The sequence below is a fragment of the Amblyraja radiata genome, chromosome 11 (assembly GCF_010909765.2).
Source record: "Amblyraja radiata isolate CabotCenter1 chromosome 11, sAmbRad1.1.pri, whole genome shotgun sequence".
Taxonomy (NCBI): Eukaryota; Metazoa; Chordata; class Chondrichthyes; order Rajiformes; family Rajidae; genus Amblyraja; species Amblyraja radiata.
In genome coordinates this window covers 19,678,616-19,703,370 of record NC_045966.1, presented here as the reverse complement: position 1 = coordinate 19,703,370, position 24,755 = coordinate 19,678,616, and the positions used below count along the sequence as shown (strand labels likewise).

Sequence of the window (24,755 nt, the reverse complement as noted above, 5' to 3'; positions counted from 1 at the left end):
GCTGGTGGACCAAAATCCCACCAAAAACATTTCAATGCCAACATGTTAAGTAGAGCATTGGTGATCCGCAACTTGCACCACCTGCAATTTTACCCTGGATAAGTAAACTGAAGGAATCTTATCTTCACGAGCTTGGTTCCACCACAAGTGAACCAATATTTTTCTAGTTGAAGAGGAACCAACCATGGAATAGGCTATGCAAGATCAATTGCTGACTGAGAAGAAATGATTAATTAAAATCTAGTTATGGGACCCAAGAGAGCTTGGCATAACATTTTAGAATTTTATATTAAAATTGTTGTTTATTATATTATATTTTATATTATTATTCATAATCTTAAAACAGAGATTTAATCTAAACACAAAAAACGACAATAGTACGAGGGAAGATGGGCTGTAATAAATTGTGAAAGTGTATGACAGGAAACAAGCAAAAGCTAGTATTCTGTTTTAAAGATTGATTAGCTGCAAAGCACAAAATCACAACCGGGAAAAAGTGAATTAAGCAAAGATTTTATTTAGAGAAATTAAATAGTGTTGAATCTAATAAATTATAAAGCTGCCAGAAGGAGTAGAAGGTCTGAACAATGAAAAAGTTTCAGAAATCAAAGGATAGCCAAGAAATTGATGGATGGAAAAAATAGAATAATAAAACTAAGAAAAGAGATAAAAACAGATTGCAAAAGAATAAAAGACCAGCAAGAACAAACAAAAGTCTCTTACAGTGCAGGATGGGCAAATTTATAGTGTGGAATAATGAAGTGTCAGAGAAATTAAACTGCTTTATGTCTGCTTTATATGGACGACAGTGAAACCCTATTGATGTACAAAGAGTAAAGTGTAAGCAAAATAGCAAAAGATATTAGTATTGGGAAAGAAATACTGTTGGACCTTAATGAACATAACTTAAAAAAAAAAATCAAGGATGTGGTAACCTTAAAGATTGTGAAGACATCTTATTTGCTTTGGTTATCAGCTTTCAAAGTTCTCTACCTTCCTACATATTTGGAGCATTTAGTGTCATGTGAAAAGCTTTTTTTGTTGCATGCTAACCAGTCACTGGAAAGAGAGGAAGAGAGAAAATGAACTAAAACTGTGCACATGAATGAATGAATGAGTTTATTGGCCAACTATACACATACAAGGAATTTGCCATGGTGCTCCACCCACAAGTGACAACATGACATACAGTGACAAATGATACATAAAACATTAAACATTAATAATAAAGCATTATTGATTAAACATGTGAATTAAATAAAATACTAGAGCAAAATGAGGCTACAGATTTTTGGTTATTGAGTAGAGCTACTACTCGTGGAAATAAGATGTTTTTATGAGCATCGTTCCCAATGTTGGGGAAGTCCAGAACAAGGGGTCACAGTTTAAGGATAAGGGGAAAGTCTTTTAGGACCAAGATGAGAAAAAAAAATTCACACAGAGAGTGGTAAATCTGTGGAATTCTCTGCCACAGAAAGTAGTTGAGGCCAGTTCATTGGCTATATTTAAGAGGGAGTTAGATGTGGGCCTTGTGGCTAAAGGGATCAGGGGGTATGGAGAGAAGGCAGGTACAGGATACTGAGTTGGATGATCAGCCATGATCATATTGAATGGTGGTGCAGGCTCGAAGGGCCGAATGGCCTAATCCTGCACCTATTTTCTATGTTTCTGTCTGGCTGAGGCAGCTTTGACAGTCCGGAGTCGCCTTCCAGAGGAAAGTGATTCAAAGAGAATGTGGCCAAGGTGAGAGGGGTCAGAGATGATCTTACCCGCACGCTTCCTGGCCCTTCAAGTGTACAGTTCGTCAATGAAGGGAACGTTGCAGCCAAAAATCTTTTCAGCTGATCGGACGATTCGCTGCAGCCTCCGGGTGTCATGTTTGGTGGCTGAGCCAAACCAGACCATGATGTAAAAGGTGAGGACAGACTCTGCGATGGTCGTATAGAATTGGACCATCATTGCCTGTGTCAGTTGCCGCAGGAAGTACATCCTTTGTTGTGCCTTTTTGACTGTGGAGTCGATGGCAGCCCCCCACTTATGGTCCTTGGAGATGATGGTTCCCAGGAACTTAAAAGACTCCACAGATGTGACTGTGGTGTTGTTGATGGTGAGTGGGGTGAGGAGAGGGGGTTCTCTCCCAAAGTCTACAATCAATTCCCCTGTTTTAAGAGCATTGAGCTCCTTGTTGTTGCGATAGCACCAGGATGCCAGCCGCGACACTTCCTGTCTGTATGCAGATTCCTCCCCATCCTGGATCAGTCCAATCAGGGTTGTGTCGAGAAGTTTGCCAGAGGAGTCAGTGGAGGTGCAGTCATTGGTGTAGAGAGAGTAGAGGAGAGGGGAGAGTACGCAGCCTTGTGGTGCTCCTATGCTGAGGGTTTGCGGGTCCGAGATGTGCTTTCCTAGCCTCACATGCTGCTTCCTGTCAGGAAGCTGGTGATCCACCGATAGAAGGGTTCAGGCTCAGTCAACTCGGAAAGTTTGGAGTGTAGTAGCTCTGGCACAATGGTGTTGAATGCAGAGCTAAAATTAACAAACAAAATCCTCGCATAGGTCCCCTGGCAGTCTAGGTGCTGGAGGATAAACTGCAGGCCCAGTTTGACTGCATCATCCACAGATCTATTGACCCGACATGCAAACTGCAGAGGGTCCAGCAGGGGGTTTGTGATATTTTTCAGCTTGGCCGGCACAAGCCTTTCGAGGGTCTTCATGGCTACAGAGGTCAGTGCGACAGGCCTGTAGTCATTATGACCAGTAATCCTTGCCTTTTTGGGTACAGGGACAATAGTGGAAACTTTGAAGCAGGCAGGGACAGTACAGGTTTGCAGGGACTGGTTAAAAATGTCTGTAAAAACCGGTGACAGTTGTCGGCACAGAGCTTGAGAGTAGAGGGAGAAACATTGTCCAGTCCTGGACAATGCAGACTGGGGTCTGGCTGTGTTTGTTGGAGAGGGGGGTGGGGGTACCAGTGTTACATTTCTGTTTGTCAAACCTGCAGTAGAACTCATTCAGGTCATTGGTCAGCTGATGATTGTCCAAACAGCAGGGGGCTTTCCTCTTGTAGCTGGTAATTTCTTGCAAGCCCTTCCAAACTGAAGAAGGCTCACTAGATGAGAACTTGCTCCTCAATTTCCCAGTACCTTTCCTTGGCAGCTCTGATTCCTCTTCTCAGCTTGTACTTGGCCTGCCTGTAGAGGTCTGCATTCCCGCTCCTTTAGGCCACCTCTTTAGACTGTCGGAGCTGTCTGAGTTCTACAGTAAACCAGGGCTTGTTGTTGTTGAACCAGGTCTGGGTCCAAGTTGGAATGCAACTGTCCTCACAAAAGCTGATATATGATGATACAGTGTCTGTATACTGATCGAGGCTTGTGGTTGCTTCCCTGAACACATTCCAATCTGTGCAGTCAAAGCAGGATTGTAGGTTCTCAATGCCCACCTTTTCATTGTTCTGACCACAGGTTTTAGTTTCTGCCTGTAGGTCGGAATAAGGTGAACTAGACAACGATCAGAGAAACTCAGACCTGCCCGGGGAACAGAGCGATATGCGTTCTTGATTGACGTGAACAGTGGTCAAGTGTTCTCTCCCCTCTGGTGAGGCAGGTAGCATGAAGTCTGTATTTTGGAAAGTCACGGCTCAGGTTAGCTTTGTTAAAGTCCCACAAAACAATGACCATGGAGTCCGGGAAGTCACTCTCTAACCTCATTACCTGGTCAGCGAGTTGTGCAGGCTTGGGGAGAATGTAAACTCCAGTGAGAATAAAGGAGTTAAATTCCCTCGGACAGTAGAAGGGTTTGCAGTTTATAAAGAAGGATTCTAGGTTGGGAGAGTAGAACTTTGACAGTACTGTGATGTCGCTGCACCAGTCCTGGTTGGTATACAAGCATATTCCACTGCCTCTTGATTTCCCCGCTGTCTCCACTTCGCGGTCTGTTCTGTGAAGTTGGAAGCCAGCCAGTTGCAGCGCGCTGTCCTGGGTCGACTCACACAGCCATGTCTTGGGAAGTACAGGGCAGCAGCACAAGAGAAGTCCTTGTTTGTCCGGCGCAGGAGTTGCAGTTCGTTCACTTTCTTATTGAGAGAACGTACGTCTGCCAGGAACCTGCTCGGGAGTGGTGTGCGTGATCCTCGTCACCGGAGTCGGGTCAGTGCTCCAGAGCGCTTCCCACGAGTCCTCCTCCATCTCAAGACCTTGAACGCAGCCACAGCCCCGTCGACGAGTACGTCCAAATAATCCAGCGAGTGAGAGAAATTATTAGTAATGTGCTGCGATGCCCAATAAAGGACGTGATATTAGCATTGAAATAACAGCATGTCTATGGAGGATCATAATGGATTTATGAAAGATAAATCAAATTTGGCTGATTTATTGAAATCTCATGGAGCACTCAAGGAGAACCAGGGTATGTAAAGCATTTGGATTTTCAGAAGACTTGATAAATGTTCCAGAAATGACGGATCAGAAAGGGATCAGTCTTTAGGCCGCAACTATTCATGATCTACCTCAATTATTTAGCCACAGGGACTAAACACACTTTTTTTTAAATTGATAAGATTACAAAATTGTGGGATGTGGGTAGTGATGAGGTTGTAAAGCGGGTTGAAGATGATAAAGACAAGTTGAATGTGTGGGCAACAACACAAGAGTGCAGCGGAACAAGGTAACATATCCACTAGAGAGAAAACGCATATCGTGAGTTTTTAAAGGATGAGGGGCAGGGTAATAAATTGTGCAAAGAGCCCCTCCCGAGTACAAAAGTCATGAAAGCCACCATGCAGATGCATCATGCAGTCAGGAATGTCAAATGGTATGCTTGCCTTTTTTACAAGGAGGATTTGAGCACCAGAGTAAAGATGTCTTACTACGATTGTATTGAGCCTGGATGACTATACACCAGGAATCATTTAAATATATTTGTGTCCTTTTCAACAAAAGGATACACTTTGCTATTTTGGACCCTGCAATGGAAGCCAATATCAAATGGAGAAATAATGGCCTCAAAAGAAAATTATTAAGTATAGTTTGATTGGATACATTTCTTATGAACCATGCTAACTCGGATCAACTGATGGACTCACAGATGATAGATTCCAATGTTAAGTGGGGCTACATTAGACAACCAATAACATTGGGTTTAAATTCTGAATTTATAAAGTTTCACTTCTGGGAACAGAGCAAAGGACATGAGAGATGGAAAGAAAATGCTGGAGCTACTCAGCAGGTCGTGCAGCATCTGTGGAGAGAGAAATGTGGTTAATGTTGAAAGTTATGTAGGAAGGAACTGCAGATGCTGGTTTAAACCAAAGATAGACTCAAAATGCTGGGGTAACCCAGCAGGACAGGCAACATCTCTGGAGAGAAGGAATGGGTGATGTTTCGGGTCGAGACCCTTCTTCAGACATTGTGAGTTAATTACCTTGCATACTTGAGAGCAGGACTTCAAATTATGAGAAAAGAATCGCTACAGGCATAAGGAAAATGTCCATTTCCAAATTATTATTTTTAATATTTATGCCATTTATAACCAACAGTGAAAGCAATTTAATTTCACATACAGTCACAAGCAAATAAAAACTATAATATTTCTGAAATGCAAGTTGCTTTTCGCTGCAATAAGTTACTGTCAATTGCTCCATGGGTTTAAAAGAAAAAACACCATCCTCAGAAACTGGGATAGATCAATGAATGAATCAATAATCACAAAAGCATCAGCTATTTTCTGCAAAAATTAGACATGTTTAACTAAGGGAGAAGTTAACAGAAGTAATGTACTTCAAATCAAACATTAAGCCAAAATCCCATCTGTTGTCTCAGCTGGAAGTAAGATGTAGTTGCCACTTTTGAAGAGCAGATGTGCTTCAAGTGATTGGCCATTAAGGAAGTGCGTTCCTTTACTTAAAATTGTAGACACTGGGTCTTTATTTTAGTTTAAAGACACGGTATGGAAACAGGCCCTTCGGTCCAACAAGTCCATGTCGATCATTGATCACCCACTCACACCAGTTGTAGGTTAGCCCACTTTCTCATCTACTCTCTATACACTAGCAGCAATTTACAACAGCCAGTTAACCTACAAACTGATGTGGAAGGAAACTGGAGCATCCAGAAGAAACCCATGTTGTCACAGTGCAAATTCCATACAGACAGCACACAAGGTCATGATCAAACCCGATCTCTGGTGCTGTGAGGCCACTATCTGTACCACTGTGCTGAAGATCCTATGGTTTAGATCCTTTAGATACTTTAGATCCTTTACCAGACAAATCGCAACTTTAGTTGAATCCTGCATTTGTTAGTGCATGCTGGTTAACTTACCTGTGTTGATGGCATTTGGGTTATCATCCAAGTAACTTGGTAATGTTATTCCAAAAAACATGGAGAACCCCAAAATAAAGAGATTGCGGGAGGAATTCATATCTACAAACTGGAGATTGGAAAGTCCAACAGCCGTGATCATTCCTGAAAATGAACCAGCAACAATTACAAATTAAAATGACACCAATTCTAAATATTACTTAAATTATGTAGGATAACTTCAACAGTTAATTAACAAAGTATTTTTAACTCAGCAAGTTTGGTCTAATTTATGAGCTAATGTTCATCTGAAATGCCATTAAAGGAAAGAAGAGTAGTACATAATAAATTACAAATGCTGTCTATATTGGAGTCTCATTTATCTTTTAAAGAAGTGTTTTTTCCTTTAGCAACCAGTGACTGAGCTGGGGAAATCCTGATTTTAAGAAATAGGTCTGCCATCAACACTGTTAAAGGTGCAGAAACACATCTTTAAGATCTGGCCAGACAGTTATCACTTGACAGGCGACAGTTAAGTTCATTAAAGTTTAAGCATGAATAGCTAAAGTGTTTTTATTTGCCAATCGAGAACATCGGGCGCCGTGGCGGCGACTGTGGAGGCCTCAATAGGCCCGACTCTGGGTGGACAAGAGGATGGGGACTGGACTTTGTGCCTTCCCCCACAGTGGGAACCACTGTGGGGGGATGTTTTTGTGTTTTGATGTTGAACTTCTTGAATGCTATGTTGTATTTTTATTAGTGTGCTGCAAGGATATCTGAATTTCCCCTGAATAAGGGGATTAATAAAGTCTAATCGAATCTAATCTAATCTAATCTTCTATCCGCACATCGTAGCCGCATGAACAAATAAGTATTCGTCATCAGTATAGATGTTCATTTATCAAAGTTCATGTATTTGCTCTGGATGTGCTTCATGCAAAGTAAATTGTTATATCATCGCATCAACGTGCTCATGATCAAGCACCATACAATTCATTGATAAAATCCATCTCCAAACCTGCAGAGTAACAAGGCTCTGAAAAAATTGAATCACATTTTTTAAAACTAATATAAATAAAGTGAATTACATATTAAATATTTCATCTTACCAAATAAAGTGCAAAACATGCCACCAAGAATGGGATCTGGGAGCGAGGCAAACAGGGCAGTGAACTTTCCTACAGTCCCCAAGATCAACATAATTACTGCACCATATTGGACCACTCGTCTACTACCAACCTACAGAAACAAAATGCCATGGTTTTAGTGGAAGAGTTAAATTATATTTTTATGCCATTGTCTTATAACGAGTGTCTGAAAATAAAGAAATATTATCTTTTTCCAATTGCAAATATCAAAGTCTCAATTTGATAAATCCAATGTGAAGATGTCTATGGAAGTTATTCAAGTCTTCAAATAAAATATGACTTGCATGTGACATTAAATGGTTTATCCAACCAAAAAGTTTGAATTGAAAAGACATTCACACTATGCAATGCAATATCTCAGTTGCACCTCCAAGATTTAGAAAAATCTCTAAAATTCAGTAAAAGAATCATTCCTCAATTAAATGTTAGTGGACTATTCATTCTGCTTAGTGCAATGTATAGCAAAATACTTAACCATTTCAAATAAATAACCAACTGTATTTCTTGCATGCCAGTGGGAATTAATAAAAGTGGACGATGAGCTTTATAAAATAGACCTTCAACTTCAATCAAATGTGTTGAGAAAGATTTTCAAAGTTTACTTTGTTGCATTCTTTGTTAACATTGTAAACAACTAAGAATTGGCAATACAGTGGAATAATAATTTTTATTTAATCAAATCAACTTCTGACTACAATCCTATGTATCTCTATTTTACTCTCATTGATTGATTTCTAAATTCTTTAACAGTGTGGAACTGTAGCAATCTAATAAAATTGTCACAAGTTTAAAAAATGCAATGAGTGCCATCTAGTAGTTGTACAGCCTATCTAAAGTGTGCAGGACCGATATTTCATTACAGTCAGCTTTGTTCATTAAAAACACAACATTTGGATTGATATTTTAAGGGTTTAAGATCTACTCCAAACATTTGAACATATAAATCTAGATCTTCAATGTATTATATAGAATACTGTATCAGAGGTGGCGTCTTTGGCAAATCAATTTGTTCTAGCTTTGAGAAACTTTTAAAGGTGGATTTATGTTGTAATAGCAGCTATATTTCCTGAATCAGAAGATAAATAGTTACATGGATCAATCAGTGACAAGTTTACAATTCTCATTCACATTCTATTTGCATAACAAGTGGATCACACAGCTCACAATACTATGGTTGCAATCTAAATTTCTTCACATGAACATTTCTGCTTTTCAAAAAAATGTATCAATAATTGTAACACTCCAAAACCAAGTAATCAATGAAGAAATTGGAAACTAAAATTTACCCCGAGTAAATCCTGTATGGACCAAGAGTGGGCAAAAGGTATTCATTTCCAACTGTTACTTAAGTGAATACACTCTGTACTAGCCTTTGCTGTCCACCAGTGCACCGAGCAGAGTCCAAGGTTGAGCATAAGCATTGAGCCCAGGAGCTCAAAATCCTTCACAACCAGCACCACAGTTTTATACCAGCTATAAAAGAGGCTGCAAACACGATTTACTAAATACATTTATTTTCTTTATTTTATTGTTCATTTATCGTTAACTTCACGCAGTTTCTAAATGAAGCTCAGATTATTTGAGAGCCATTCAAAGACCTTTGCCTGCAGCATCCTGTATAAAAGGCAGCAGGACATTGTAAAAGTGGGTCTTCAAGATCTACTGCCAGGGACCTTATGAATAGGTTATGGGCCGAGGACCTTTTACGTTCAGGTTCGTGACCCAACTCATGGAACTACCTGAATTTTGAACATATTGTGTAAAAATATTATGTAAATCATACCTGGAACTCGTCATGACCAAAACCTGCACATTTTTAAAAAACTGACAAATACTTTCAATTTTCCGATCAATGCACGTTTGGCATTGAGGTCGGAAGCAAATTGACCAATCCCACGCTTTGTTTTATGGTCGCTAGGCAGCGAGGACCCTGGGATCATGGCTGCCTCCTCATTACATCAAAACAATAACAAGGTTTCCAAGGAATAAAGGTAATGCTAACCTTGCTGATCATTTTGTTTTTCAATTGATTATGATGTGATGATGTGAACTGTTAAATAAAAATGATAAATAACAAATGTAAGGTCAGAGTCAGGGTCAGGGTCAGAGTCGGTCGGTCAGTCTGGCTTGTCAGTAGGCCGATGGATGCTGTGGAGGATCAGTCAGGCTGTCGGGCCATTGGGGCGCCGGTGGGTGGTGAGTGGCCAGGCCACCGGTGGGTCATGAGAGTGGTCGGCCAGGCCGGGCTGCCGGTGGGTGGTGAGAGTGGCCGGGCCGCTGGTGGGTCATAAGAGCAGTCAGCAGGGCCAGGCCGCCGGTGGGCGGTGAAAATGGCCGGGCCGCCGGTGGGCGGTGAGAATGGTCGGGCCGCTGGTGGATAGTGAGAGTGGTCAGTCCGCCGGTGGGCCGTGAGAGTGACCAGGCCACCAGTGGGTGCTGCGAGTGGTCGGATGGCTGGTGGGTGCCGCAAAGGGTTGGTCAGGCTGTCGGTAGGCCGGTGTTGCAGCGAGCGAGCAGGCAGTCTGACGGAGCCGGTGCTATGGTGATGCTGAAGGCGGCCCGGTCGGCGTGCAGGGCAGTGCTGCTCCCCACCATCATCACCACGATGATCGAGAAGGGCATGCTGGCTGAGGTGGACACGCTGCGGGGCCACACGTACAGAGCCCGCAGCCGGTCCCAAAGCGGCTCCAGCTCCAGCCTTGGGCAGTTCTGGAAGGGGGAGGCGAGTTAGGGTTAGGCATTTTCCTGTCAGTGGAAGATGCCTTAGCCTTCCCCCAGCCTGGCACTGCCCCAGTCCCACTATGGCCATGACCCCCACTCTGCACACTGGCAGTCAGTGGGGTTCAGTAAGCAGGGGAACCCACAGGAACTGCCTTCACCCATTTATTAGGCTGGTTCAGGAGTGGGATCTCTGTGGCAGTCTCATTCAAAAAACACACTCACAATTATATAATTTTTATATAATATAATTATATATGATTACAGTCATATTCATTTAATATATATATATATATATATATATATATATATATATATGTGTGTGTGTATATATGGTATAATAATATGGTTTATATAGACTTCCACAAGGAAATAGGCTCCCCATGGTGTAATATGGGCATTGGACACTAGATGGCGTTTACTTTTGATCTCATTTTCTAATTAGTTTAATTAATTAATGTGCAACTTTTGGCACTGGCGAGTTATGGCTTCCTTCTCAATTATATTTTATCTAAATCTGTGCAATATTTCATGTGGTTCCAAGACCTGGGTCACAAATGTTGATTTCTAGACACATTTTTGATGCTCGGCCCACACCAGCCTAGAACACTTTCAACTCATTCAACCTTGTAGGATGGGTGCAGCAGGCCAGATTTCCAACAATTTTGAACCATGAGTTCTCAGTGCAGCCACAAGAAGGATGTGAGGAATGGGATCAAGGGAGGTATCTGGGTCAAGCAGATCAAAGAAGATCATGTACACAGTTTCAACTCAATTTTTGAAGTAACAACATTACAAAGAGCTCACCTCTGACCAGAAAGCTATTACCTGGACAGACACATCACCATAATATCTGAACAATAATGAACTGGATACAAACTGGACAAGGCTGCGGCCATATGTTACACTAATAACAAACCTCAGGAAAACAAATTCTAGCTGCAACTGCAGCAAATCAGTTAAACAATTAATGAATTTTCAAAAATATTCCTAGATCATATCTAGCCAGCTGTTGTATATGAAAGAAACTCAAAAATAATTAGATGGCTCTGCAAAATTTTACTGGAGTGAATTGCACTTTTGTCAGATTGTTGCCAAGGTAACTTGACACGAGCTGCAACTTCAGTGTGATCGCCACACCCCGTATGGACATATAATGCCACCTAATAAACACAAACTCTCATCCAATTATTCTCTTAAACACAAAAACAATATTCCAGGGGGAAAACTAATTACTGTGATTCGAAATTGATGTTTATTGCACAATGTTCTTCTGTCACATCTGCCTCTGGCTTTTTCTGCATTGCAAATATAACCGAAATGAATCAAAGATCAGGATAATCTTTCTTCATAATAAGTGGTTGGCTGAAAATTGTAAAGCAGTTCCTGACTTAACAGCTCACCAAATTTTAATTATACGATTAATTAATATACCAAATTAATCCAAGTTCAGTGGTGACATTTTTTCTACCTCGCAAAATCCTTATGAAATCAACCCTGGCTTTAAAAAAAGTTTGAATGATTAATATAAGAATGGTTCCATTCAAAACACACAACTGCATAAGAAATTTGACCTTTTCAACATTTGAGTTAAAATATAATGTGTTTCAGGGTTGGTATTAGTTGAATCAATTCAGCCCACACTATTTGCAAATCTTCTAATCTATAATATGCAATAATAATAATTCTATCTTCATTATGTTGGTTAAAAATTATAATTAAGCTTAGCATTTAATCAGAAGTATTTTTATATTTTTCTTTAAATGGAACCAAATCAAAATGCTGATGCCCACTTTGGTGGGGAAGACAGACAGCATCACCAAGCCAACCCATGCAACACCGACTGAGTGCTGCCTCCAGGACAACAGACCATAGAGGCCAAGGTAAGACTCTGTACTTTTACGAACGGACATAAGATGATGCTGGAAACGTGCCAACTCTTTATAAACTACCTCGTGCTGTACTATTCCTATACTGCAATTAATCATGCTTATGCATTGTATGATTTTACTAAAATTAAATGCAAAACAACAAATCTCACGGAATTTAGGTACATGTGACACTAAAGTACCATTGAATTAATGGTTGTGTTAAGGCTTTAACCATAAGTTTTCCCCTCTAAAGATTCTTATGATTAATCATTCCATTAAAAAAAAAGAACGAACATGGGATCTAGCAGGTTTCCAGGATGATATTTTATTAACTAATTGCCAAAGAATATCCAGTTTTTCTTCTTGGACACAAGTTGCCCGATTCCCATTCAATGCCGTCATAAAGTGAGGTAGCATCAATCAGAAACTCAAGGTAGATTCTCGTCTGGGATCTCAACGGATCCCCAAACACAATGGGCCCCACCAAGCAGCCAGAATATATTGCAAGAAGGAAATTTAGCAATGGTTTGCATCAGTTAGATGCTCTCCAGCAACCTTCAAGTCAAAATATTCTGAATGCAAATTGTGCTACCTGGGTGCTCATTAAACAGTGCAATAAATACAAGAATTAAGATTAGAAATTAAACGCTAGGAGTAGAAACAAAATGGGAATTAAATAAAGTTAATTCTATATATTCAACCAAGTTAGAAAGAAAGCAAAAATGAAAATGTTTATATTGAGATTTTTTCCTCAAAAGCTTTCAAATCCTTAAAAAAAATACTAGTTCCCCTCCCCCAATAACAAAAAAATCAAATCAAAATGTTATGACATTGCACTTGTTAAACCTAATATCCAAGCCAGGATGTTTGATTGACATCCATTAAAAATTAATAGGAGAGTATGCTTGTAACAGCAAGAATTGATTTTCTGTGAAGCATTTGGTGTCCAAATTCAGCAGCAAAACATAAAACCTCAAGGGTGAGAAGTCAAAGATCATGTTGTAGTAATACAACTAGGTTTTAAAATTTCACATTGAATTACGTATATGTTCTTCTGAAATTTCAATAGTATTATACAGTGTTAATACTGGCCAAAGTAAAGGCACCATAAAATGGAGGTTTCCTGCACTTGTCAGAATTGCTTAACCCTTGTCAGCTGAAATATACAGGCTTTGGATGGCGCCAGCCAGTCTAGGCTCAGACTGGTATGCAGGATGGTGAGGGGTCCAGGTGATCTCCTTGTTTCTCCTAAATTGATAAAATGTGTAATAGTTTTGCAAATGTACCCTAAATGCATCATTTCGATTGGATCGCTGCAATGGTTTTGTAAATAGCATAAATAATGTTGCGAGACGTTCATCCTGTTGGTTGATGATTGGTCAAATTGTTGAGCCTTGGAGAAACTGTTTGAATGTCAGGGCACATGTTTCATTGTTTATTCTTGTTTGCTTTCTTCCAGAAGCTCCGTTTGAATACAATATATTAGTTACTGTGTTATTGGGTTAGGGAAATGTCTATCATGTATTGTGTTAATCGATATCTGTTATTGGACAGTTTAGAGACCACCCCCATGTGGGTTGGCCCCTCAAGGTTCGGGGACCTATAAAAGGCTTCTCCCACGAGGTCCTGTGTCAATCTTCTGGGAGAACGCTTTAGACTGGGTGTCCTTCTGGAGTGTCTCTGCTTGCACGAGGCTAGGAGGGTTTGGCCTAGCAGATACAAGGATCGAACCCGCGGTGGTTAGGTATAGTAGTGGGGAACTGTTATTGTGATGTTCCAAAATAAAGTTTAGATACACAAGTGCTTGACTCAGTATTTTATTGACTGAAACTAGACTGGGGGGAAGCTTAGAACGAGCTATTTACCAAAGGTATATGGAAGGACGGGGATTAACTTCATCTCATGGGGTTTAGTTTATAGCTCAAGTGGGTTTTGAATTTGTATTTCACCAGTGAATCACAAAAAGGTTTCTTTAGTATTTTTCCAAATGCTTTAAGGTATAGATAAAACAACTGCCATTTAGCCTCGATGCAATTGCGAAATGTTCAATTCATTTGTTTGACTGTAGGGCGGCCCAGTGGTGGAGTTGGTAGATGCGGGTTCGATTCTTGCCTTGGTTGCTATGTGTATGGATTGTGCATGTTCTCCCGGTTTTCTCCGGATGCTCCGGTTTACTCCCACATCCCAAAAAACATGCAGGTTCGGAGGTCAATTAGCCGCTGTAAATTGCCCCTACTGTGCAAGGACTGGATGAGAAAGTGGCATAATAGACTAGAGCGAAAGGGATATCAATAATTGGAATGAACTCGGGAGGGCTAAAAGGCCTACTACCATGCTGCATCTCTAAACTAAAACAAATAACCACTGACATTCACAATACAGAAGATGCCACCCCACCAATTATGTTCAAGCCGGTCCAAAAACACTCAGTAAAACTGCATCCCTCTTTCAGCTCTTGCTCCAAAGCCCTGCACATTATGATATTTAAATATTTATGCAGTTTGTTTTGTAAAATAAAGATATTGCCTCCAAGGAATAGTCCAAACTCCTTGAATTTATCAAGCAATCAATCAAGCTAACTCCCCTGCAATTATTTTACCCATTTTACATGGAAAATCAAAGAGTAGTGAATTAGGCCTATTCATTATTACCCTAGACAACAATACATTTTCAATTTATTCAAGTCTGAAAATAGGTCTCAACCCAAAACATCACCCATTCCTTCGCTCCAGGGATGCTGCCTGTCTCGTTGAGTTACTCCAGCATTTTGTGTCCATCTTCAATGTAAACAAGCATCTGCATTTCCTTCCCACACAATAAATTTGTCAGTGGCAGACCCACTGCCACAAAGCTTATTAAAAAACATCACAGCAAACATCAGCAAATTTCCAAGCCAGCATTAGTCTTATTGCGCATAATCACCACAAAATGGTTTTTGTTTTTGATGTCAGAATCCAAACTCTTGAACCATTCTTTCATCAATAGTAGAAAGTGCTGAACACTGTTAGTTCCATTTACTTAGACTGTGAATACATGCCCAATTTACTATTTGAAGTAATGGTAAGAAATATTCCCTGTTGCACAAAGTGGCAAGCATTTCAATGTCATTCTGCACAATTTTCAATAATCAAATCCAATCCTTCATGTAAATTTATCGTCAATATTTGGTTTTGTAAAGTAAGCAAAATGCAAATAAGGTAATATGTCTTGTACTTTGATTCCAGGAATATGTACAAGAAAACACTCCATGTATTAAATACAACAGGAGTGCACAAACATTAGAAAATAAAGAGAAAACATTAAAATGAACAACAAAAAAAGAGTACTTTTGTTATGCCAAGGACACCAATATTTGGGCTGGATGATGTGGAGCCATTTCCTGTACCAAATAATCCTGCAATGATACAAGATATTCCTTCAGTGAAGATCCCTCTGGAAGAGAAAAAGAAACATTGCAGGCAAAGTCAATCCAGTTAAGATATAATGAGCAGAGTTTAAATTTATTAAGCTTTTGAAAAAGGAGGCTAAATGATATATTCCAAAATCCTTCTGATGTCTTTTATAGTACTAATTCCATCAACTGATCTAATGCTAAAGTTGATACGTCCATTTCTAGAAAGTATTATATTTACCTTGTTTATATACTTTGTTTATATTTAGCTAGTTAGAACATAGAACAGTATAGCACAAGAACAGGCCCGTCAGCCCACAATGTTTGTGCAAATGTGGTGCCAAGTTAAACTGACCTAATCTGCCTGCACATGATCTATATCCCTCTATTCTCTGCACTTTCATGTTCCTATCTAAAAGCCACTATCATACATTCACCACCACCATCACCCCTGACAACGCATTCCAGGCCTTCGCCATTCTTTTTTTTTAAAAATCTTGTCCCGCAAATCTTTATTAAACTTTCACCCTCTCACCTTATAGCTATGCTCTCTTATGTTGGACATTTCTACACTGACAAAGGATCTGACTATCTACCATTTCTATAGCTCTCATAATTTTATATACTTCTATCAAGTCTCCCCTCAACACAGGTAGATAGGGTTATTAAGACGGTTTTTGGTAATTGGCAGTCATTAAATCAAGACCAAGAGGACAGAGATTAAAGGGCCTGTCCCACTTGGGAGACTTCCACCGCGACCTTAAGCGACTAAAAGGGTCGCGGTGACCTACAACCTCCTATGACCTTCCTCGACTATGCGTGCAACCTCCTACGACTATGTTGAAGACCTTCCTCGACTATGAAGAAGACATCTTTCGACCTCCTTCAACTATGTTGAAGACTGGCTTCGACCATGTACGTTTTACTTGAGGACGGTCTCTGGCAAATTGGTCCATGAATGAGCACGACCCTCTTCCACCTCAGAGGAGCAAACCAAAAACCAACAACGACCAGTGATGAATGTCTGCAGCTCAAATGATCACCTGATAAAAATTTCTCACAATAAAATGCCTCCCAAGTTTTTTTTTTAAATCATCCTGAACCGTGCAAGCAAGGAATGTTAGTAAAAATACAACTACTGCTGTTTGCAGTAGCCCTTTTGCTTCAGCAACCTTTTAAGAAAGGCAGAAGGGGAAGAGCAAGGGTGAAGAGGAAGCACAAGAAGAGGTATCAATGGGTGAATGGAGATGATGTGACAGACTGTCCTAGTACACCAGATGACTGGAAGAGAGTGGCGCTGGGCTTTGACAAATGATGGAACTTTAAGCACACATGTGGGGCAGTGGATGGCAAGCATGTCATTCTTATCCCTGTCCCTGTACCCCTCATTTTCCTTTTCGTACAGGATGACATTCTGCTGGAACCATGCCTCAAGGTCCCCCTCCTGCTGCCTGGTGAAGGTGTAGGGCATAACCTTCCTCCAGCCCTCCCTCACCACCAATGGGGCATCTGCCTCTGAGGCTGTGTCAGACACAGGAGAAAGGACTGCTTTGCTGCCTTCAAATGAGTGGTGGTGGGGACATATACTACCACCCTGGTCTCCTCCTCCAGGGGTCTCTCATGCAGGGCTACCTCCTCCTGCACTATCACCTCCTGTGGCATCACCTCCTGCCACTCCTCCTCCTGGGTGGGCAACACCTGCATGGCTGTTTTTATTTAGGGTTGCGCCCTCCCCCTGCGCTGCTGCCTTTTTGGTGCCATCTCTAAAACACAAATCTCCTCTCCAAAAACGCTCCAGCTATGAATGAGCATGCCTTGGAGTGAAAGAGGTGACATTCTGCTGTTGAAATCACCTTTTTTTTCTACTGACCTTTTTTTCACCCTGGAGCTATTACCTTCGACTACCTATGACCACCTTCGACTACTTACGACTAGTATCACGACCTACTACGACCGGCTTTGACTAAACCTACGACTAAAAAAATATCTATTTTTCCCACAGCTACCTATTTTTAGTAGCGGTCAATTTTTAACATCTTATAAAATGCGCCGCGACGTAGCTGAAGCCTCGACTACGCGGAGACCTCTCTCGACCATGAAGGAGAGTGACGAAGACCTCCTACGACCTTGTGGCGACCTTGCCGTGACTATGGGTCGCGGGCAAACTCGCCAGAGGTCGCGGTGGAGGTCGTCCAAGTGGGACAGGGGCTTTAAGGTGAGGGGGAAAGATTTAATAGATCCCAAGGAGCATTTATTGAAACACAAAAGGGTAATAGCTATATGGAACGCACTGCCAGAGGAGGTATGCAAGGCAGGTACTATCACAATGTTTAAAAAATCATTTGGACAAGTACACGGATAAGATAGATTTAAAAGGATGTGGGCCAAACGCTGGCAGGTGGGACTAGTGTAGATGGGGCAAGTTTGGTGAAGGGCCTGTTTCTAATCTCTATAATGTTCCAGAGATATGTTGCTGTACAACTGTTTTCAGTTAATTTATTTGCAACCTTGGAAAGGAATGTTCAGTACTTTACTGTTGAGTTTTGTCAAATATCTTGAATTGTAGGTACTATTACACAAATGATTAAAATCAGCACAAATGTGCCCTCAGAAAGGTGGTGTACCTGTTTAAGGCATGGATAGGTGGAGGTGGTGCTCCAGCCAACCTAGCACAGGCATAATAGTCACCTATAGATTCAATGATACCCGCTAACGTTGCGCTGAACATTCCCAGCACTCCAGCTGCTGTGATCGTTGGCAAGCCCCACTGACCTGATTAAATTAAAACAAAGTTAACATTTAAGATACAAGATACATTTAATTGTCACGTGTGCCAGTTGGCACAGTGAAATGTGATCACATTTAAGAGTAGAAACAAACAACTGCAGATGCTGGTTAATACTAAAGTTAGACACAAAGTGCTGGAGTAACTCAGCTAGTCAGGCAGCATCTCTGGAGAAAAAGGATGGGTGACATTTTAGGTCAGGACCCTCCTTCCGTCTGAAGATGGATCCCGACCTAAAACGTCATGCATCCTTTTTCTCCAGAGATGATGCCTGACACTGAGTTATGCCAGCACATTGTGTCTATCTTTAACATTTGAGAGTATCCCTTCCTTTAGCAAAATGAACATATCTTTCATCTCGTTCAATTCAAATTAAGCGTTCACAGCCACATCACCGGATGACATCCTGCCAGAGTCTATGCTGACCCTTGGCAAGACCAATCCAACCAGTCCCATTCCATAACCCTCTCATGGCCCGGCTATCTATCTTCACTGGTCCTCCTGTTAGTGTGTTCCAGATTCTAACCATTTGCCCCGTAAAGTTTGCCTGCAAGTCACTTTTAATTCCAATGTCATTGTCATTCTATAATCACAAGATCATAAGACCCCTGGTTCTTGAGCACTCCAGCAATAAAAGCAGTTCCATTCCATCAACTCTGTTTGAACAATCTGGTTGGGCAGCACGGTGGCAGAGTTACTGCCTTACATCACCAAAATCCCGGGTTGGATCCTGACTATGGGTGCTGTCTATACAGAGTTTAAATGTTCTACCCACGACCTTGTGGATTTCCCCCCTGGTGCTCCAGTTTTCTCCCACACTCCAAAGATGTATAGATTTGTAAGTTAATTTGGCTTCTGGAAATTGTAAATTGTAAATTGCACCCACTGTGTAGAATAGTGTTAATGTATAGACATCACTGGTCGGCACGGACTCTGTAGACCGAAGGGCCTGATTCCACACTGTATCTCCAAACTAAACCTAAATCTCTAAACTAAACTCTCAACCTCAGTTATAAATATTGCTGCTGCATTTCCTCTCAAATTTCCATTCAAAGGAGAACAGATCCACTTTCACCAGCAAATCTACACACACAAGCTCCCTTACCCCTGCAATCATTCTAGCAATTCTCTTCTGCACCTCTTTTAAAGCCTTTACAGCTTTGTTATTTTATTATTTAAAATAATAATAGTAACATTTCATGTTTGATCTCATTTAATTTATCCTTTTCTATCAATGTACAGAACTAGTTAATTGGAAAATAAGATAGTAAAATAAAATTGAAAATAAGATAGACTGACTTCTATCACATTCAATTTTAATGTAAAATAGACCACTCATTTTCAGCTCCCAGCACAGACCAATTTGACGAGTGCTCAGTTACATGAAACAGTGACTGCACGATTCCCCTGCTCAGCAAGATATAAAAAAACATTTTATTTTGCCTCAGTACTTACAAGGATACGGCATACGGAACCAAGGTGCCGTTGACATTATTTCACCTCTAGCATCTGTTCGGGCTTTGAATCCATACTGTTCAGGATTTTTTGGAAATACATCGGTGAGCGTTAAAACGTAGCAAATTAGCCACACAACCATGATAGCCATTATAATCTAGAAGTGAGATATGGACAGTAAATGGACAATTATTCCAGGTGAAAGTCTTCTGGCAGGATTTGCAATACCAAAGTAAATTTAAAAAGAGGGCCGAAGATAGATACAAAATGCTGGAGTAACTCAACGTGTCAGGCAGCATCTCTGGAGGAAAGGAATAGGTGGTGTTTTGGGTTGGAACCCTTCTTCAGACTAGGTGTTGGGGGAAAAAAAGAGGGCGGCGGTGTAAAGGAAGAGAAAAATTACATAATCCGGCAATGTTTGCCAAGGGTTATATTAGATGCATTTATGCAATTCAGATCAGTTAAAATATTCAAAACTCAAGTCTTGTATTTATTTTGACTAACATGTGCATTGTTTACATTTGCTTGTGTTTACATAATCTCTTTTTATCTTTAAACTAACAATTTTCCTGTCCAACAGCTTTGAACATTGCACTGTAAACATTTGTATTTAACATCCAATACTTAGACATTAATTAGTTACATTAAAATTATAATTTTAAATGAACAAAATTGGGGGTAGGGGAGGAGTGTTAGTGAGAGTAAGGGATGGAATCTTTGCAAGAGGCAGAGTGGGTGGAAGTCAATTATGCCATTTCTTATCCAAAAGTTCCATATGGTACATTTGAACAGTCAGACCACTTTGTCCTGTAAACATTCATCAAAAGTGAGTTATCAATACAGGGCAGCAAGTTCCCGTTAGGGTGAAGAGCTAGCTGAAAATTCAGGGATCCCTGGTTAATGAGTGATATTGAGGCTCTGCTCAGGAAAAAGATGACTGATGTGTCAGATTTAGGAGTCAACAACAAGCAAACACCTCTGTAAGTTTAAGTGTACACTTAATACAATCAATAGGGCAAAAAGTGGTCATGAAATGGATCTGGCAGGCAAGAAAGGAAAATCCCGAGAGATTTTACTATATCGAGAGTAAAAGGTGGTTAGGGAAAGAATAGGTCCACTTAAAGATCAGTATATGTAGTCAGAAGAATTAAGGAATATTAAATTAATATTTTTCTTCCGTTTATACTGAAGATCATGGAAGCCAAAGTATTGGATAATAATGTATTGTAAATTAGCAGTAATTACTGTAATATACTGTAAATTGCAGTAAATTTGCAAATGACACCAAAACTGGGAGGTATATAGTGGGCAGAGAGGAAGCATATCTATGTTTGCAATAGGATTAGTTCAGTTGGGAGGGGCAACTGGAATTCACCTCTGACAAATGAGGTGTTGCACTTTGATATGTCAAGACAGGACAGGACTTCCACAGTAAATAGTAGAGCACTGGAGTGTGTTGTAGAACAGATAAATGGACTACAGGTACATAGTTCCCTTAAAATAATAGTCAGGTGAACAGGTTGGTGAAGGCAGCATTTTGCACACTTGCCTTCATTGGGTGCAGTATATAGTATAAATGTTGGGACATTATGACACATCTGTACAAGTAATTGGCAAGACCACCCTTGGCGTTCTTTATGCAGTGCTGATTGCCCAACTATAGGGAGGATGTCATTAACTTGGTAACTTAATTTATTAGGGAGAGGTTGGATGCTCAGTGCCAACCTAAATTGAGTAAGGTGCTCAGTGCCAACCTAAATTGCACCCGTATTTCTGCGGAATAATGTCCCCAGTATATACCCACCAGGAGTATCAGCCTCCTTCAATGAGTGGAGTCCATAACTGGTCATAGGGAATGCTTTTATATCAGTGACCATGTAGACTTCCAGGAGACCGGCTCCTATGGTCATATGTGCAACACAATCAGATATGCTCCAGAGATGCTGCCTGACCTGCTGAGTTACTCCAGCGTGTGTTTAATGTTCATGCACATACAGGTCTTTGGGGACAGAGACAAGTAGACCCTTCTACCCAATGGAGCTGATCCATAGTCTCTGGCAATTTTCATGTTACTGAGGAGAACAGGTCAAACCCAGAAATAAAGTAGCGAAAATCAGGCTACCTGGATATACAGTGCCGATTTTTTCTACTCATAATAAGCAAGAAAATATCCTCAAAACTTGTTCCACATTTCCTGGGATCCTTGCACATCATCCTAGGTTTAATTTGTACCACCTTTGGAAGTATTAAGTGAAAAGCTGAGGGCAAGCATTGAAGCTGGGTTTTTAAACCTAAGCACTAATAGACAGGTTGAATGTATGCATACATTTTTAAAAGTACGAACCAGCCTTGGGCATTCTGCTGCCTGCACTGATAACTGCAGCTTAAACATGAAAGATGGGAAAATGGGGAAATTACCAGAGAACATCATGTTAGGACCTTAAAGCACAACCATAAACTGCTTGTGTGTGGAGAATTCTCTAATAAGGCATGCTGATACTTGGCAGTTATATGAAGGTACTAGACATCAACATCAGGGTGGAACAATGACAAATCCACTATCCATGGAGACACAAATAACCTCCAGATACCTTGCAATATTTATTTTTCATTAAAGGCAATAATGAAAGGAATTAGATGTGTATATAAACAGACATCCATAACTCTCACCAACTTCTACAGATGCACCATAGAAAGCATTTTATCGAGATGGTTTGGGAACAGCTCCATCCAAGATGGCAAGAAATTGCAGAGAATTGTGGACGCAGCTCAGACCATCACGCAAACCAAACTCCTTTCCATTGACACTTCACACTGCCTCGGCAAAGCCACCAGCATAATTAATGACGTCTCACCCCCAGTCATTCCCTCTTCGCCCCAATTCAATCAAGCAAGAGGTACAGAAATGTGAAAACCCAAACCTCCACATTCAGGGACAGTTTCTTCCCAACTGCTATCAGGCCACCGAATCATCCTATCAACCACTAGAGAGCTGTCCTGTGTTACTATCTACCTCACTGGAGACCCTTGGACTATCTTTAATCAGACTTTAACTTGCACAAAAAATGATTCAATTTATCGTGTACCTGTAACAGCACTGTGCATGGCGCAATTGTAATCATGTATAGTCGTTCCGCCGACTGGCAAAAAAGTTGTACCGCGATACGTGACTATAAACTAAACTACTGTTTAATTAGAGATTTCATCCTATTCTATCAATCCAATGCAATTCCAACATTTACAAATGTCAGGTGTGTAAGAAAGAACTGCAGATGCAGGTTTAAATCAAAGGTAGACACAAAATGCTGGAATAACTCAGCAGGTGAGGCAGCATATCTAGAGAGAAGGAATGGGCAACATTTCGGGTCGAGACCCTTCTTCAGACTGATGTCAGGGGAGGGGGAAGGACAAAGATAGAATGTAGGTGGAGACAGTAAGACTAGTGGGAAAACTGGGAAGGGGAAGGAGAGAGAAAGCAAGGACTATCTGAAGTTAGAGAAGTCAATGTTCATACCGCTGGGGTGTAAACTACCCAAGCGAAATATGAGGTGCTGTTCCTCCAGTTTGCGCTGTGCCTCACTCTGACAATGGAGGACACCCAAGGCAGAAAGGTCAGATTGGGAATGGGAGGGGAAGTTGAAGTGCAAGCCACCGGGAGATCAGGTAGGTTAAGACGGACTGAGCGGAGGTGTTCAGTGAAACGATCGCCAAGCCTGCGCTTGGTCTCGTCGATGTAGAGAAGTTGACACCTGGAACAGCGGATACAGTAGATGAGTTTGGAGGAGGTGCAAGTGAACCTCTGCCTCACCTGTAGAGACTGTTTGGATCCTTGGATGAAGTTGAGGGGGACGGTAAAGTGACAGGTGTTGCATCTTCTGCGGTTGCTGGGGAAAGTACCTGGGGAGGGGGTGGGAAGGGTGGGAAGGGAGAGTTGACATGGGAGTTTCGGAGGAAACAGTCTCTGCGGAAAGCAAAAAGGGGTGTAGATGGGAAGATGTGGCCAGTGGTGGGATCCCATTGAAGGTGGCAAAAATGTTGGAGGATTATATGCTGTATGCGACGGCTGATGGGGTGGAAGGTGAGGAGAAGGAGGACTCTGTCCTTGTTACGAATGGGGGGAGGGGGAGTAAGAGTGGAGCTGCGGGATATCGAGGAGATCCTAGTGAGAGCCTCATCTATAATGGAAGAGGGGAACCCCCGTTTCCTAAAGAATGAGGACAAATGTGCTCATGTCTACAAATGTCACACTGCTCTCCGTCAAAGCTCTCAATCCATGCCTGATATTACTCAGCAAGTGAAATGGTTTCCAGAGAAGACATGTGATTATCCACATGGCTGGAAGAATACATTTAAGAATTTGCAATTCCTCAAACGTTGCACAAAGTCTGAAAAATAAGCTGCTTTCTGTCAGATTTCAACTCTGAAAATCCGTGTGCACATTGATACAATTAAACTTTGTTTTGCTGTTTAAGAGTCAGTTTGAGATATCATTATATAAAAGTAAGTTATCCGGATTAGCAAAGAGCTTCAATTTTGATCAGTGTACAGCTACAGAGAAAATCAATTTAAAACTGCATTTGAGTTGCATGATTTATTTAGTTGATTTAGTTATTGATTTTGGATATTTCATTTTTGAAAAACATCAACATATATTCAAATACTAAAGAATAATTCAAAATTTGAATAGAAATCTTCACAGCTTTCAGGCAGAGTAACAACCAATAAAATTGGAATGCGATTGAATTTTATGGCTAGTATCTCTTGAGTTAAGTAGTTTTTACCGGAAACATTTTGAAAATTTGAATCTTCACTGTTGTGCATCCACTTCCAAACCTAAACGCAGGCATTAAGAAATTCACATTGCGCAGGTACTGGGCAAATAGTACGATCAAAACAATTGTTCTAAGAAAGTGAAGAAAAATTACTTATAAATGTTGTGTACACACCAAGGCCATTTGTAAAATTGACTTATTTGATTGCTTGCAAATAACTGCCAGTGATCATGATGATAGATTATGACCAGTGCGTAAACCTACATTTTAAAAACATTTTAATCCAGCTTGTACAGACATTTAAATTGGAGACGTTAGTGAC

At 40.8% G+C, this 24,755-nt stretch overlaps 1 protein-coding gene across 2 annotated transcripts in view; it reads right to left on the bottom strand.

Annotated features, from left to right (window-relative positions):
• The window catches only part of slc23a1 (solute carrier family 23 member 1), a 113,333-nt gene that overhangs the window by 5,682 nt on the left and 82,896 nt on the right, over nucleotides 1-24,755 (bottom strand). For both annotated transcript variants that reach the window (XM_033029468.1, XM_033029469.1), the window contains exons 8-13: nucleotides 24,443-24,563; nucleotides 19,662-19,818; nucleotides 18,046-18,193; nucleotides 15,357-15,462; nucleotides 7,403-7,532; nucleotides 6,315-6,458 (exon numbers count right to left, since the gene is read on the bottom strand). In XM_033029468.1, the coding sequence (XP_032885359.1) occupies nucleotides 6,315-6,458; nucleotides 7,403-7,532; nucleotides 15,357-15,462; nucleotides 18,046-18,193; nucleotides 19,662-19,818; nucleotides 24,443-24,563 (806 nt within the window). The remainder of the gene's footprint in view (nucleotides 1-6,314; nucleotides 6,459-7,402; nucleotides 7,533-15,356; nucleotides 15,463-18,045; nucleotides 18,194-19,661; nucleotides 19,819-24,442; nucleotides 24,564-24,755) is intronic.